The 12,069-nt window shown below is 41.5% G+C and overlaps 1 protein-coding gene across 1 annotated transcript in view; it reads right to left on the bottom strand.

Annotated features, from left to right (window-relative positions):
• Positions 1-12,069, bottom strand: part of FGD6 (FYVE, RhoGEF and PH domain containing 6) — a 54,856-nt gene that overhangs the window by 6,318 nt on the left and 36,469 nt on the right. The window contains exons 9-16 of the mRNA XM_033161387.1: positions 9,710-9,760; positions 8,327-8,385; positions 6,346-6,417; positions 5,195-5,263; positions 4,009-4,092; positions 2,845-2,924; positions 2,147-2,249; positions 591-737 (exon numbers count right to left, since the gene is read on the bottom strand). Of these exons, the coding sequence (XP_033017278.1) occupies positions 591-737; positions 2,147-2,249; positions 2,845-2,924; positions 4,009-4,092; positions 5,195-5,263; positions 6,346-6,417; positions 8,327-8,385; positions 9,710-9,760 (665 nt within the window). The remainder of the gene's footprint in view (positions 1-590; positions 738-2,146; positions 2,250-2,844; positions 2,925-4,008; positions 4,093-5,194; positions 5,264-6,345; positions 6,418-8,326; positions 8,386-9,709; positions 9,761-12,069) is intronic.

Genomic DNA, 12,069 nt, shown 5'->3' with positions numbered 1-12,069 from the left:
GCTGGATCAGGCCAATGACCCATGTATTCCAGCATCCTTTCTCCACAGTGGTCAAGCAGATGCCTATACAATAGCACTGTCCTCACTCAGGCTCCTCAGCAGCTGGTATTCAAAGGCATGCCACCTTCAATACTCCTGACAAGCAGGCAGTCATAGCACTTATCCTCTTTGATTTCTTTCTAATCCTGTTTTAAAACCATCAAAGTTTCTGGACACCATTACATCTTGGGGAAGCAAATTCCATGCATTGTATGGAAAAAGCTTTTTATATCCTCTGTCCTGAATCTTCTAACATTCAGGTTCTGGTATTATGAAAGAGGGAGAAAAATGTTTCTGTATCCACTTTCACCACACAATACATCATTTTGCACATCTCTATCATGTCCCCCCACCCCCCTTTACTTGCTTTCCCGCCTAGACTTAAAAGCCAAAATTGTGGCTTGACTCATAGGGAGGTTGCCCCGGCTCACTGAATGCACTGCAGTGTGATCTTATCAAAACTGCAACATTTAACAGGCTGCAGAGCAGTCAAGGCCAACCACTGAATATTTTGATTAATAGCTACAATATGGCTGTGAAATGTTTCCAACCTTCCCACATGCTCTGCAATGGTGTCTTCTCCATGTGAGTGTGAACTCACTAGTACAGATCATACACATGGTAGCTCTAGTATCAGGAATCCAGATTGGCGCCTTTGACCCTATGGGACTATCTTCGGTCTCTTTTTCTGGGTCTGCCTAAGGGAGAGAGGAAAAAAAATCTCACATGGCTACAGATTTTAAGAAACAAACACCATGATGTTCTAGTTTTCTAACTAGTGCTGTACATATTACAACTCTTCACCAGTTGATGAAATTAAACTGAATTATTTTTTGCAGACTTCAGTGTGAATTTGGAGGTGTGAGGAGGGAAGGGGACACAAAGCTTTCATCAGGGAGGCATAGGGAGAGGAGATGATTTGGGCCCTCTTGCATATATTTGAGATTCAACTGCATAAAACTCCCCAAAGAGGAGCATGTTTTGACAGCATTTGTTACTTTACTGTCAAGCATCTGGTGGGGAACTAAAACCTACAGCGAGGCTGGACACTGCAGAGAGAGAGAAATGTCCATTTGCAGGTGCAGGCTGGATCCAAATCACACCAGAAGAAGAAGAAGAAGAAGAGTTTGGATTTGATATCCCGCTTTTCACTACCCGAAGGAGTCTCAAAGCGGCTAACATTCTCCTTTCCCTTCCTCCCCCACAACAAACACTCTGTGAGGTGAGTGGGGCTGAGAGACTTCAGAGAAGTGTGACTAGCCCAAGGTCACCCAGCAGCTGCATGTGGAGGAGTGCAGACACGAACCCGGTTCCCCAGATTACGAGTCTGCCGCTCTTAACCACTACACCAAACTGGGCAAAGTGGGTTTTGCTGACAGCAAACCATTTCTGCTGCGCAAGGGAGTTCCTGACAGAGAACTCCTTCATGCGGTTGGTCCCAATGGGGCTCGTGGTCAGTGCCATTCAGATGACTGGAGCCATCAGTGAGCCACACATGCAAAGGAACAATCAGGAGCTCATTTTAAGCTCCTGACTGTTCTTTTGTAGCTATATCCTTACCTGCCCCACACCTGACATTACAGGTGAGTGCAATTTGAAGAAAATGGCCTGCAGGCCAAATCACAACCCTTGCTGGACCTTACTAGGCTCGCAGGTCAGAGGTTCCCCACCCCTGCTATTAATTTTTCTTAAAACTTCTTACAGTAACAGTAGTTCAACAATGGGACCAAGTACCTGGTAGAGTAATGGTCTCTCCTTCACTGGAGGTCTTTATGCTGGAGGTTATCTGTTGGCTATGCCCTAGCTCTGGATTTCCTGGGTCAAGTTGGACTCTGATGGCTTACAAGGCCTTCAACAGAAGATCACTCTACTAGGTAACTGATTCCACAGTTGAACTGTTCTTACTGTTAAGATGTTTCTCCTAATGTACTACTGAAAAATCACTCTCCAGTAACACAATAGCTATGTAATGGTTATCAACACAGGACAAACAACCGGCCTTTTCTCCTGGCATTAAATACTTGTGCCTTTGGCATGCATAACAGGTCTATGGACCCAAATCATCATCACTGCCATACAGTGTGTACAAGCAACAATTTGGACATACCTCTTCAATACTTTTACTGGGGTTAAAAGTGATTCTTTTCTTTGTATATTCTTCAATTGACCTGGAGATGGCTTCTAACCATTCATCTCTTTCCGTGGCAGAACTGTTGGGGGTAGAACATATATGACAATTTGTTTATTTAAAAGCATTTATATACCACTTAATCTTACAATCTAACAACCAAGTAATGTATCACTAAAACAAAAACATAATCTAAAAGTGAATCAAACAAAATACAGGAGATTTAAACACATAAAGCAGGGTCCAATCTCTTGGGACAGGGAAAGCCTGGGCAAAAAGTTTTGATGGTTGCTACTTCATGTATGGCAGAGAGAACGGCATTGCACAGTACAGGGAAACAGCAGAAAATGCCCATTTTCAGGTCACCACCCTATGACATTCTGTAGGGTGCTGTAAAGTAAAATTTTCCCAGTTGATCTATGTGATCTTACACATCTCTTTAAGGGCAGGTGGTCTTTCAGGTAACCAGGTCCCAAGCTGTTATGGGCTTTATATGTTAACAACAAGACATTGAACATGGCCTAGTAGCTGATTGTAAAGCAACTGTCTCACACCCAACATAACTAAGCAGCTTATCCTTTTATCACAACATTTAACTACCCAATAAATATTGAGGAGAAAGCACTAAGCAATACTTTGTTATCAAAATGCACATAATGTTGTGCCTAAAGGCATACCTTGCTGACAGAATGAAAGATCGCTCTACACTTTCTATGTTCAGTTCATTCTGGTAAGCTTCATGGGTTGGCTTTCTAACCTAGGAAGGAAAAAGAATGAATAATCCAGTTGTAAAACAAGAAAAACAAATGTTCTGTCAACCTGCCATCTCAAAAGCCTTAGCAAAGGAAAAAGGCATAACAGACCAGTACAGTAGTTTCAGAAATTAGAAGCAGAAGACAATTTCAATACACACACAAAAGGAGTAACCTTTTGCGAAAAAAAAGCTTTTAATCTGGGAAACCCAGATATTGGAACGATGAAAATATTTGGCCTGGTTTGCACATCACGGTAAGCTGAAACATGTCTAAGAGTGAAGGTACCAACTCCTAGGGAAGAGATAGTGGCAGATTCACTCCTCCTCAGTCCTTCAGTTAGGTTTAGCATGTCATTCATATCTGGGCTCGTAGTTCTGGTATCTCCAGAATAACCATGAGCCATAAACCAACAACAATCCTTGGCTACTGCTCATGGTTAGTCTGGAGGGATTTAAACCACAAACCTGCGTTCAAACAACATGCCAAGCCATGGCTAAATTCAGCATGGTACAGCAGCAAAATTACTGCAGAGAGGCAAAGTAGCCATGATCTTCTCCCTGGGAGTCTGTGCTATGCTAAGACATGGCTTGGCTTAATGTAACATGTAAACCAGGCCATTTTTTTCTCAGAGAGCAGTAGCATGAGAGGGGGCCTATTCTGCAGTGCTCCCCTTCCCAGGTTGTGGAGTGCTCTTTCCTCGAAGACAGATATTGCATAGTATGTCTTTTGTTGGCATAGCCTTTGGGGAAGTGTAGGGGGACTGTGGTGGACTGTATTGTACAGGTATCTTCCTTCTACTGAATACTGTTTTAAATTGTTTTGATCACAAACTAATAGAGTTTTATGAGATTGTATATTTCTCGACTTGATGTTACATTGTTTTATCTATGAATGTACCCTGGGACTATGAGTGAAGCAGGAAAAGATGCACATAACAAGCACGTTAGAAGCACAAAAGGCTATCAGTAAATGAAAGACTGCATTTTTTCAGCATTATAGTATGTCTTAGCACACATTAAATGTCTGGGCAGGCGCTCAAGCTGTGAGTGACAAAAACATGTTACAGAAGAAATTTTATCTACTCACTTTCATTCCAGCCAGTGACAGCATGTTGTTGAGTTTATACATTCCAGACTGTATGGGAGTTGTATACAGCAGAGTATCATTAAACTGCAATATAAATATTTTTAAAATGTAACTGAAATTACATGTAACATATAGGGAATTTTGTATGTTTCACATATCAACTTCCACCAACACAGGGCAAGGTGCAGAAGACCATCTCTGCCCTCTTTCTGCCTTCTTTGTTCCCCCATTGCTCTTGTTTTTCCTGCCCCAGGGGCAGAAAAGATAAGCAGCAAGGCCTTGCAGAATGTCCCCCTCTCAGTGAGTTTCAGTGGGGTGTGTGTGTGCATTTTGATGATGACAGAAGTGGTGGGATGGGGGGGTCCAGTCCCCTTCCACCTTAGGTGGTGAAACAGGACAGGCTGTCCCTGTCCCCAGGCTATGCTGGGCCCATAACAATATTCTGTAGCCAGGCAAGGTGACCTAAGTTTGTCCTCTCTGTTAGGAACATCCTGTGACCTTTTTCTCCTCAGGTCCCCATGTGTAGGATACTTAGCACAAGGATTTCATTAAGTTCCATGCAGAGGAAGCCACGCTGCGGCCAAAATTCACTGGGACCAGTCTAGATGATAGAGTTAAAATCACCCTGCTGCTTCCATATATCATCATCATCATCATCAACAACAGTAACAACAACAACCATTATTATTATTTCTTGCAAAGTTCACCCAAGTGATGTTGAATGCATGAAGCTTAATCCAATTCAGATCTAGCAATTTAAATATTAGAAACTTGCTTTTGCAGTGTGTCCTTGTTTCCTTGATAAGCAAAGAATCATTTTTAATAACATTATTCTAGGATAGATTTTTTAAAATAAAATTCCAAGTATAGCTAAATGCTAAATAGTTTGCCTTGACTGGATTTGATCAAAGACCCTAGTGCATCTGAAAAAAAACCTCAGACTTTGAGCAGAACATTTTTTCAAAAATAAATACTACATAAAAACCACCAAGCAGGAGTGAAAAGATGCTTTATTCGTAAAACCACTGTGAAAAGGAGACAATGATAGTATAAACTGTAATATAAATTATTCAAAACCATTAACTGGAGTTGCTAGTTTTTGTTTTTGAAATTGCAGTGGCGACAGACTGCACCATTATGAAATCACTCCAGAATTAGGTATGTAAAAACATCCATGGCATCTTACCAAAAAAAACATTCTCGGCTGCATAACCTTCCTGGACAGTTTCATCAACGTTCCTTCTTTCAAAAAGACCTGGGCATTCAAGCAAGCAAATAAATGTAGTCAGCTGCTAGGAGTATAAAACTCTCCCAAGGAGAGAGCGAGAGCAGATCCATTTTCATAGTATTAAGTACATACTAGCCAAGAGCCCAATAAGACACAGAGCAATACTGTAGAGACAGGAAAGGGCACTGCTAAAAGAGAGATGGTGGGATTGCTAGGAGAGGAACAGCTACTCTTAGTACTAGAAGTAGTCTGTAAGGCCAGGATGCTGCTTTTGCAAGTCAAGTGGGAATGGGACCTACTCATTCTGCCCAGAGGCAGTATGGCAATGTGGGCTGGGCAAATACAGGGGTGCCAACTTGAATAAAATATTGGGGGGCAGGGAGAAGGTAAGCACCGCCCCACCTAATTGATTATATGACTTGGTGCACACACACCATTTGTATGGCAATACCCATCAATTTTTTTTGGGGGGGGGTCCCCTCAAATATTTTATTAGGGAAGCCAAAGGGACCTCAGCCCCTAGGAGTTTGCTCTTATGGACAAATATTTGGTTAGTTGGCCTAAGCTAGACTTTTCCAGCCTAGTGTCCTCCCGACATATGGAAATATAATTCCCATCAGTCAGCCAACATGATAGGAGTTGGTAGTTCAAAATATCTGCACAACACCAGGTTGAGCAACATTGGTCTAAGCCAGTGATGGCCAAACTTGGCCCTCCAGCTGTTTTGGGACTACAACTCCCATCATCTCCAACTAACAGGACCAGTGGTCAGGGATGATGGGAATTGTAGTCCCAAAACAGATGGAGGGCCAAGTTTGGCGATCATTGGTCTAAGCAGACCCCCACAGTGCACTACAAACTAGACTAATAGGCTATAGTAGTGGCACCAGCCTTTGTTTGTCTTATTCCCATCACAGGAATTAGCACCTTTGCCTTTGCCGTAGTTACTATCACATATGGAGGTGGCTGATGAAACAAAGAAAAAGAAACACCAGACCTTCCTTTTCCCTTTTAGAACTAAAACCCATAAATGGGCCATAAAAGTGGTTTTCACACACTAAGGTTTGTTTGCTTTTCGCAACCTGCTGTTTGCTTGTTGGTGAACTTACCCTCCCTGGCTGTACAATCTCATGATGACCATTTAAACTGTACTGTATCTGCATAAGTTTCTGAAAGTTGTCCTAGAGGGTGGAAGCAGAAATAAAGTTATTGTAACAAACTGATGAAAAGTTCCATGGGGGAAGAATCCTCTGCGAACAACAGGGAGCCACATCGGTTGTTCACTCTAATTGGCTCCAGAAGTGTTGAAGTCACACTTCCATATTCTATGACATGTACCAGTATGAAAAAAATTACACAAATCAGAAAAGTAATATTTGCTGAATTAAAGGAGCTGAGCACAGGAGATTTTTTTAATTAAAGATTTTCTTGGTTTACAAAGGTGTGTGCAATGTCTCTCGTATTTTTCCATGTAACATTTTTACAGATCAATTTTGGTTGTTGAGACATTAGGGAGAGAAGGGGGAAGGAGGTGGGTGGGGTGGGGGGAGGGGAGGGTGGGGTGGGGAGATGATGTTTCTGTTTTCCTTAGTATATGTAGGATTTGGTGTCAGCGTCGTTTGTGTTGGTTCTCTGTTGTTTGCTTGTGTTTCTTTGGCGGTGAGAGGTCAGAATTGGCGTAGGATGTGATTGTTCATTTGTGGTTGGCTGTGGTGATTTTTTGGTTTCCTGTGAGAGTGGGGTGGGTGGGTGTTTTGGATCAGGTTAGCCATATTGATTTGTATGCTCTCGGTACATTTTTGTCATTATCTTGTTGGGCTGTGTGTGTGATGAAGGGGGACCATACGGGGGTGAAGGTGTCTTCTTCTGTTTGTCCCCGTGCTAGTTTTAGGTTGCTGGTTAATTTTTCTAGTAGGGGTGTTTCCCATACTACTTGGTACCATTGGTCCATGCTTACTACTGACAGGTCTTTCCAGTGTCTGGTTATGATGTTTCTGGCTGCTGAGAAGCACAGGAGATTTAAGCCTTAGGGCTTAAAACTGCAGGGTTAGCTCTACACACAGGCCTCCACAATTTAACACACACTGCCCGTAGCAGTAAAAAGCTCCATGTTCCCTCCCTGGTTTCTCATTTGTAAAGAGACTGAAATTGTTTCAAGTGACCCATTTAAAGTCATGTATAATCATGTCTTCTATCTAGAGATCTCTTCTAGATAGAGATCCAGGCGACTCAAATGTGTCATGGTTCAAACTGATATCCACAAAGTTGGGCTTACTAGTATACAACTGAAGTAAAATGGCAAAATACAGACAGACAGAGAAATAAAACCCCACAAAGCTGCTGAAAACCATATTAAAATGTCCTTTCAAAATGGAAGTCTTTATCTGAGTTTTTGTCTGTATAGGATTTGAACTGATTTTTTTTAAAAAAAATATTTTTATTAAAGATTTTCTTGATTTACAGCAGTAATGCAATGTCTCTCTCGTATTTTTCCATATAACATTTTTACAAATCAGTTGTTGTTGAGACATTAGGGAGAGAAGGGGGAAGAGAGGTGGGTGGGATGGATGGGGTAGGGTGACGATGTTTCTGTTTTACTTAATATGTGTAGGGTTTGGTGTCAGCGTTGTCTGTGCAGGTTCTCTGTAGTTCGCTTGTGCTCCTTTAGTGGTGAGAGAGGTTGGGGTTGGAGTGGGGCGTGATTGTTCTTTTGCAGTTGGCTGTGGTGTTCTTTGGTCTCCTGTGCAAGTGGGGTGGGTGGGTGTTTTTGGTCAGGTTAGCCATATTGATTTGTATGCTGTTGGTATTTTTTTATCATTATCTTGTTGGGCTGTGTGTGTGATGGTTTGAACTGATTTTTCATATGGGCTATTCTTTTAAATGGATGATATAATATATATGCTTAAAAATTGTATGTTATTCCTTTGACCTTTCTTATATATGTGGCTTTATATATGTTCATATTATATCATAAATCACTTCAGGATGTCTCATGGGAAGAGATTAATAGATAAATAATATTTATAATCATAATAATAATTATTATCATCACCATTATCACCATCATTATTCCACAGCTGAGATACTTACTCCCTGTTTCATGATGTCATTAGCATGGTTGGCCACTTCTGTCACAACAGCAAGAGCATCTTGGAAAACAAAACAAAACATTTCAGCACTGACTACAGTATGCAAGTCAGTATATAAAGACGCCTAAGTTTAATGGAAAGGACATTGTATTTTACAACTTAATGGAAAAGTTGACCAACAAAGTTCAAGATCAAGGGAAAAACACAATATGAGAATTTTTTAATGCAATATGGTTTAGATTTATTTCATATGCATTAACAAAGAAACATGATTATCGACCACTCACTACTCATGGGGACATGGTAAGACACCTTCATTTAATTTGGAAACATCTGTATAATGATAAATGACACTACTGTGCTCAACAGGGAGGGTTGCGGAAGGTAATTTTTTGGGTATGTTTTCTAAAGTTGTTATATCTGAAAAGAATTCCTGAAAAGGTAAGGAACCCGTGGAATAAATCTTAAAACAGTAGCTAAAGGGTGGGGGGATACATTTCCACAGCATCAATAAACATCAGGAAAAGAGGCAAGAATGCATGAGATTTTAAACCTTCCAACTGTGAGAGTAAGAAGCTTATATTCTCAACAGACGCAGCTAAAAGCTATCAGGCTATATTAGGCCTGAGGAAGGTCTGCAGTCAAACATAACACAGTGGTACCTCAGGTTACACAGACGCTTCAGGTTACAGACTCCGCTAACCCAGAAATAATGCTTCAGGTTAAGAACTTTGCTTCAGGATAAGAACAGAAATTGTGCTCTGGCAGCGCAGTGGCAGCGGGAGGACCGATTAGCTAAAGTGGTGCTTCAAGTTAAGAACAGTTTCAGGTTAAGAACAGACCTCCAGAATGAATTAAGTTCTTAACCCGAGGTACCACTGTATGGCCTTTGCCCCCGACACAGAAGAGTTCACACCACTTGATCCTTCAGAGTTTTTATATCAGGAACCTCTGTAGCCTTAAGATAGCCAGCAACTATAACTCAGAGCATTAGCACTGGCCTTGTAGGCTGGGGCAACCCAGCCAGATGGGCAGAGTATAATCAATCAATCAATCAATCAATCAAACAAACAAACAAACAAACAAAACAAACATGACTGGAAGTGAAGCAAGGCGATCTCTGGCAATTCCCTCACCCTGGGAGCTTCCCATGCCACCTTTCCTGCGGTTCAGAGGATGCGCCCCAACCCTAAGAGCAAACATGCAGGCCACTGCAAGAGAAGTGTAACCCAAGAAACCTGAAAGTGAAACTTTCTCCCTTGCAGAAACTCTGGATCCAGCCTTGTGGCTGTATCACCAATGAAACACACCCCCCCCCCAAAAAAAAAAAATCAAGAAGATATGTATTTTTCATTAAACTATGGACTACTATAAAAGCAATTACCCTGAGTATCTCTGAAGTCAGCTGAATCTTCTAAGAGGTTCTTTAAATAATCTGTGGAAAGAGAAATGTTAAGGAAGAGAACAGGATGAAGTTATTACAATGAACCTCTAGGTGGCCCAGTTGAGCTATAAGATTATTACATCTCCGAAAAGGTTTGCACATTTACAAAAAGGCCTCACACTCACCGATTTCAAAGCGACTACTTAAACATGTTTAATGTAGCTGAAATGTACTCTGAATGCACATGGTTTAAGCACTGGTCCACGGCATTTCTAGAAGTGCATTATGCATATATTAAGGAGAGGATCTTCTCCCTGGTGCTCCTTGCAACTTGGAAATGCCCTTCCAAGGAAGGCATACCGAGCACCGACGCTGTATTATTTCTGGTGCCAGGTTAGAATCTTTTTATATGCATTTTAAATTATGGCACTTTTAGATGATTGAATAATTTTATTCCCCTTAGTTCCACTGCATTGTTGCTTAGGTTTCATATTATATTTGTAGATTTAAAATGCGTATTTTTTGTCATATCTATTTTTTGTCATATGGTTTATGAATTTTTAAACATAAAGGCAGCATAAATACGGTGCTTGCTCTCTTCTCCCATCCAGAAGGCAGGAAGCATCTTGGTAAGAAAGAATAGGTGGGGTGTGTGTGTCAGACTGAAACGCAGCCAGGCAAGCGCGGTGCTGTTAAGCTACTAAAATGGGTGGCAGGAGACACAAGTAGATCGTGACTGAATGGGCAGACTGGACAGCCTTTTACCCCTCTGAGGGATTGCTAACACACACAAAAGGTGATTTATTTACTGCACTTATTTCACACCATTACTTCCATTGTGGAATTCATGATAGAAGCTCGGAGGAGACCCATTGCTGTTTAGCTTTTTCTGCAAGGTGGCTGCATCATGTGCCCTCAGACCATCCTCTGAGAGTGAGCATGCTGTATTCTAGCCACCACCCCTTCAATAACTTCTCTGCCAGTCAGGGATGATTAACAGCAGCAGTCTGGCTGATCTTTCTGACTGCGTGTTCATGCAGATCTCTCACACAGAAGTGGTTATTATTCCCCAGTGGTTTTCTGTGTTTACAGTACAGTAATTAGCACTGCTCTTCCTCAACCTCAAGCGCTAACTATAAGTTTACGGTACAGACTTGGATTTTTTTTCACAATGACAACACGGGGGACAAAATTCCACACAGTACTTTCTAGGCAAACACAGCATTTTTGTAGAGTCATAAGCAGCAGTGAAAGAAATCTTACTATTTATACAGCAGCTGAAAAAAGCAAAGTAGTGGATATTTTTCTGGCAAGCAGTCAAGCCCTAGAGAAGGATGCGACAAATAATAATAGTTTGTAGGATAAAGGTGAGGAAGGCCTAGTGGATATGAATAAACAGAAGGAAGGGAAAGAAATGAATACACTCTTGAGTCAGAGGAAGGCCTACTCATTTTGCTGTGTTTTGCTCCTGGAATTCAGTCAGTCAGGAATTAAGTTAAGCTAGGGCATCCCAGAGCTCAACTCGAGATCCTGAATGTGCAAGGTTTTATGTATATAATTATGTTGCTTATAGGTTAGATCTATGCTACCTGATGCAGGAAGTGGGGATGAAAAGGTGATGTTTGTTTATTTCTCCTTCTCACTTGTAGTCTCCTGTGCTCCAGAAAAGCTGTTCCAGAGTATTAGGTAGTGGGTGGACATAGCAGACGACACAGAGATTCTCCAAGCAGCTCTCTTTATTCTCAGGCTGGAACAGAACTGGACTGAAGGGCTCAGCCAGCCTGCTTATAAAGTACTCAGCAACATGCAACAGTAACATCTCTCTCTAGCTACCCAATCCGTGAATGGCAGTCTCAATCCTTCATTTGCATGTTGTGGACCTGAGTGAGAACTGCAGTCACGGAGGGCAGAGTGAAACTATATACACAACACCCCTAGTAGCCTAGGGTGAGAACTTCAATACATAACACAGAGAGCTAGTGGACCCTCCAGAAGACTATGGGAAATAGTGCTATGAGCTGCAGTTGAACTGGGAATCATCAAAAATTGCTTCCCCCAGAGAGTGTTTCTCCTGTATCTCATAAATGAAGGGGTCCTTTCCTTTGTGGAAGGGCAATGACTCTAACCCAATATGTATAGATGTGTTTTAGAGATAGTATATTTTTTCTAACATGCTATATTATGTATAGCAAATTGGTGTGCATGCACATCCCTTTCCTACATCAGAGTAATTAGCACACTTGACTATTCATTGAGTCATATATTTGAGGATTCAGCTGAGGAGCTACTTAACAGAAATGATGCTCAGAAGACCCACAGAAGACAGGTTGTGAAATTATTTTCTTCTTCATTTTGTTCTA

This window comes from Lacerta agilis, chromosome 10, assembly GCF_009819535.1.
Source record: "Lacerta agilis isolate rLacAgi1 chromosome 10, rLacAgi1.pri, whole genome shotgun sequence".
NCBI classification, from domain to species: Eukaryota; Metazoa; Chordata; class Lepidosauria; order Squamata; family Lacertidae; genus Lacerta; species Lacerta agilis.
The sequence above is the reverse complement of the archived record's forward strand: the minus strand, read 5'-3'. Positions and strand labels throughout refer to the sequence as shown.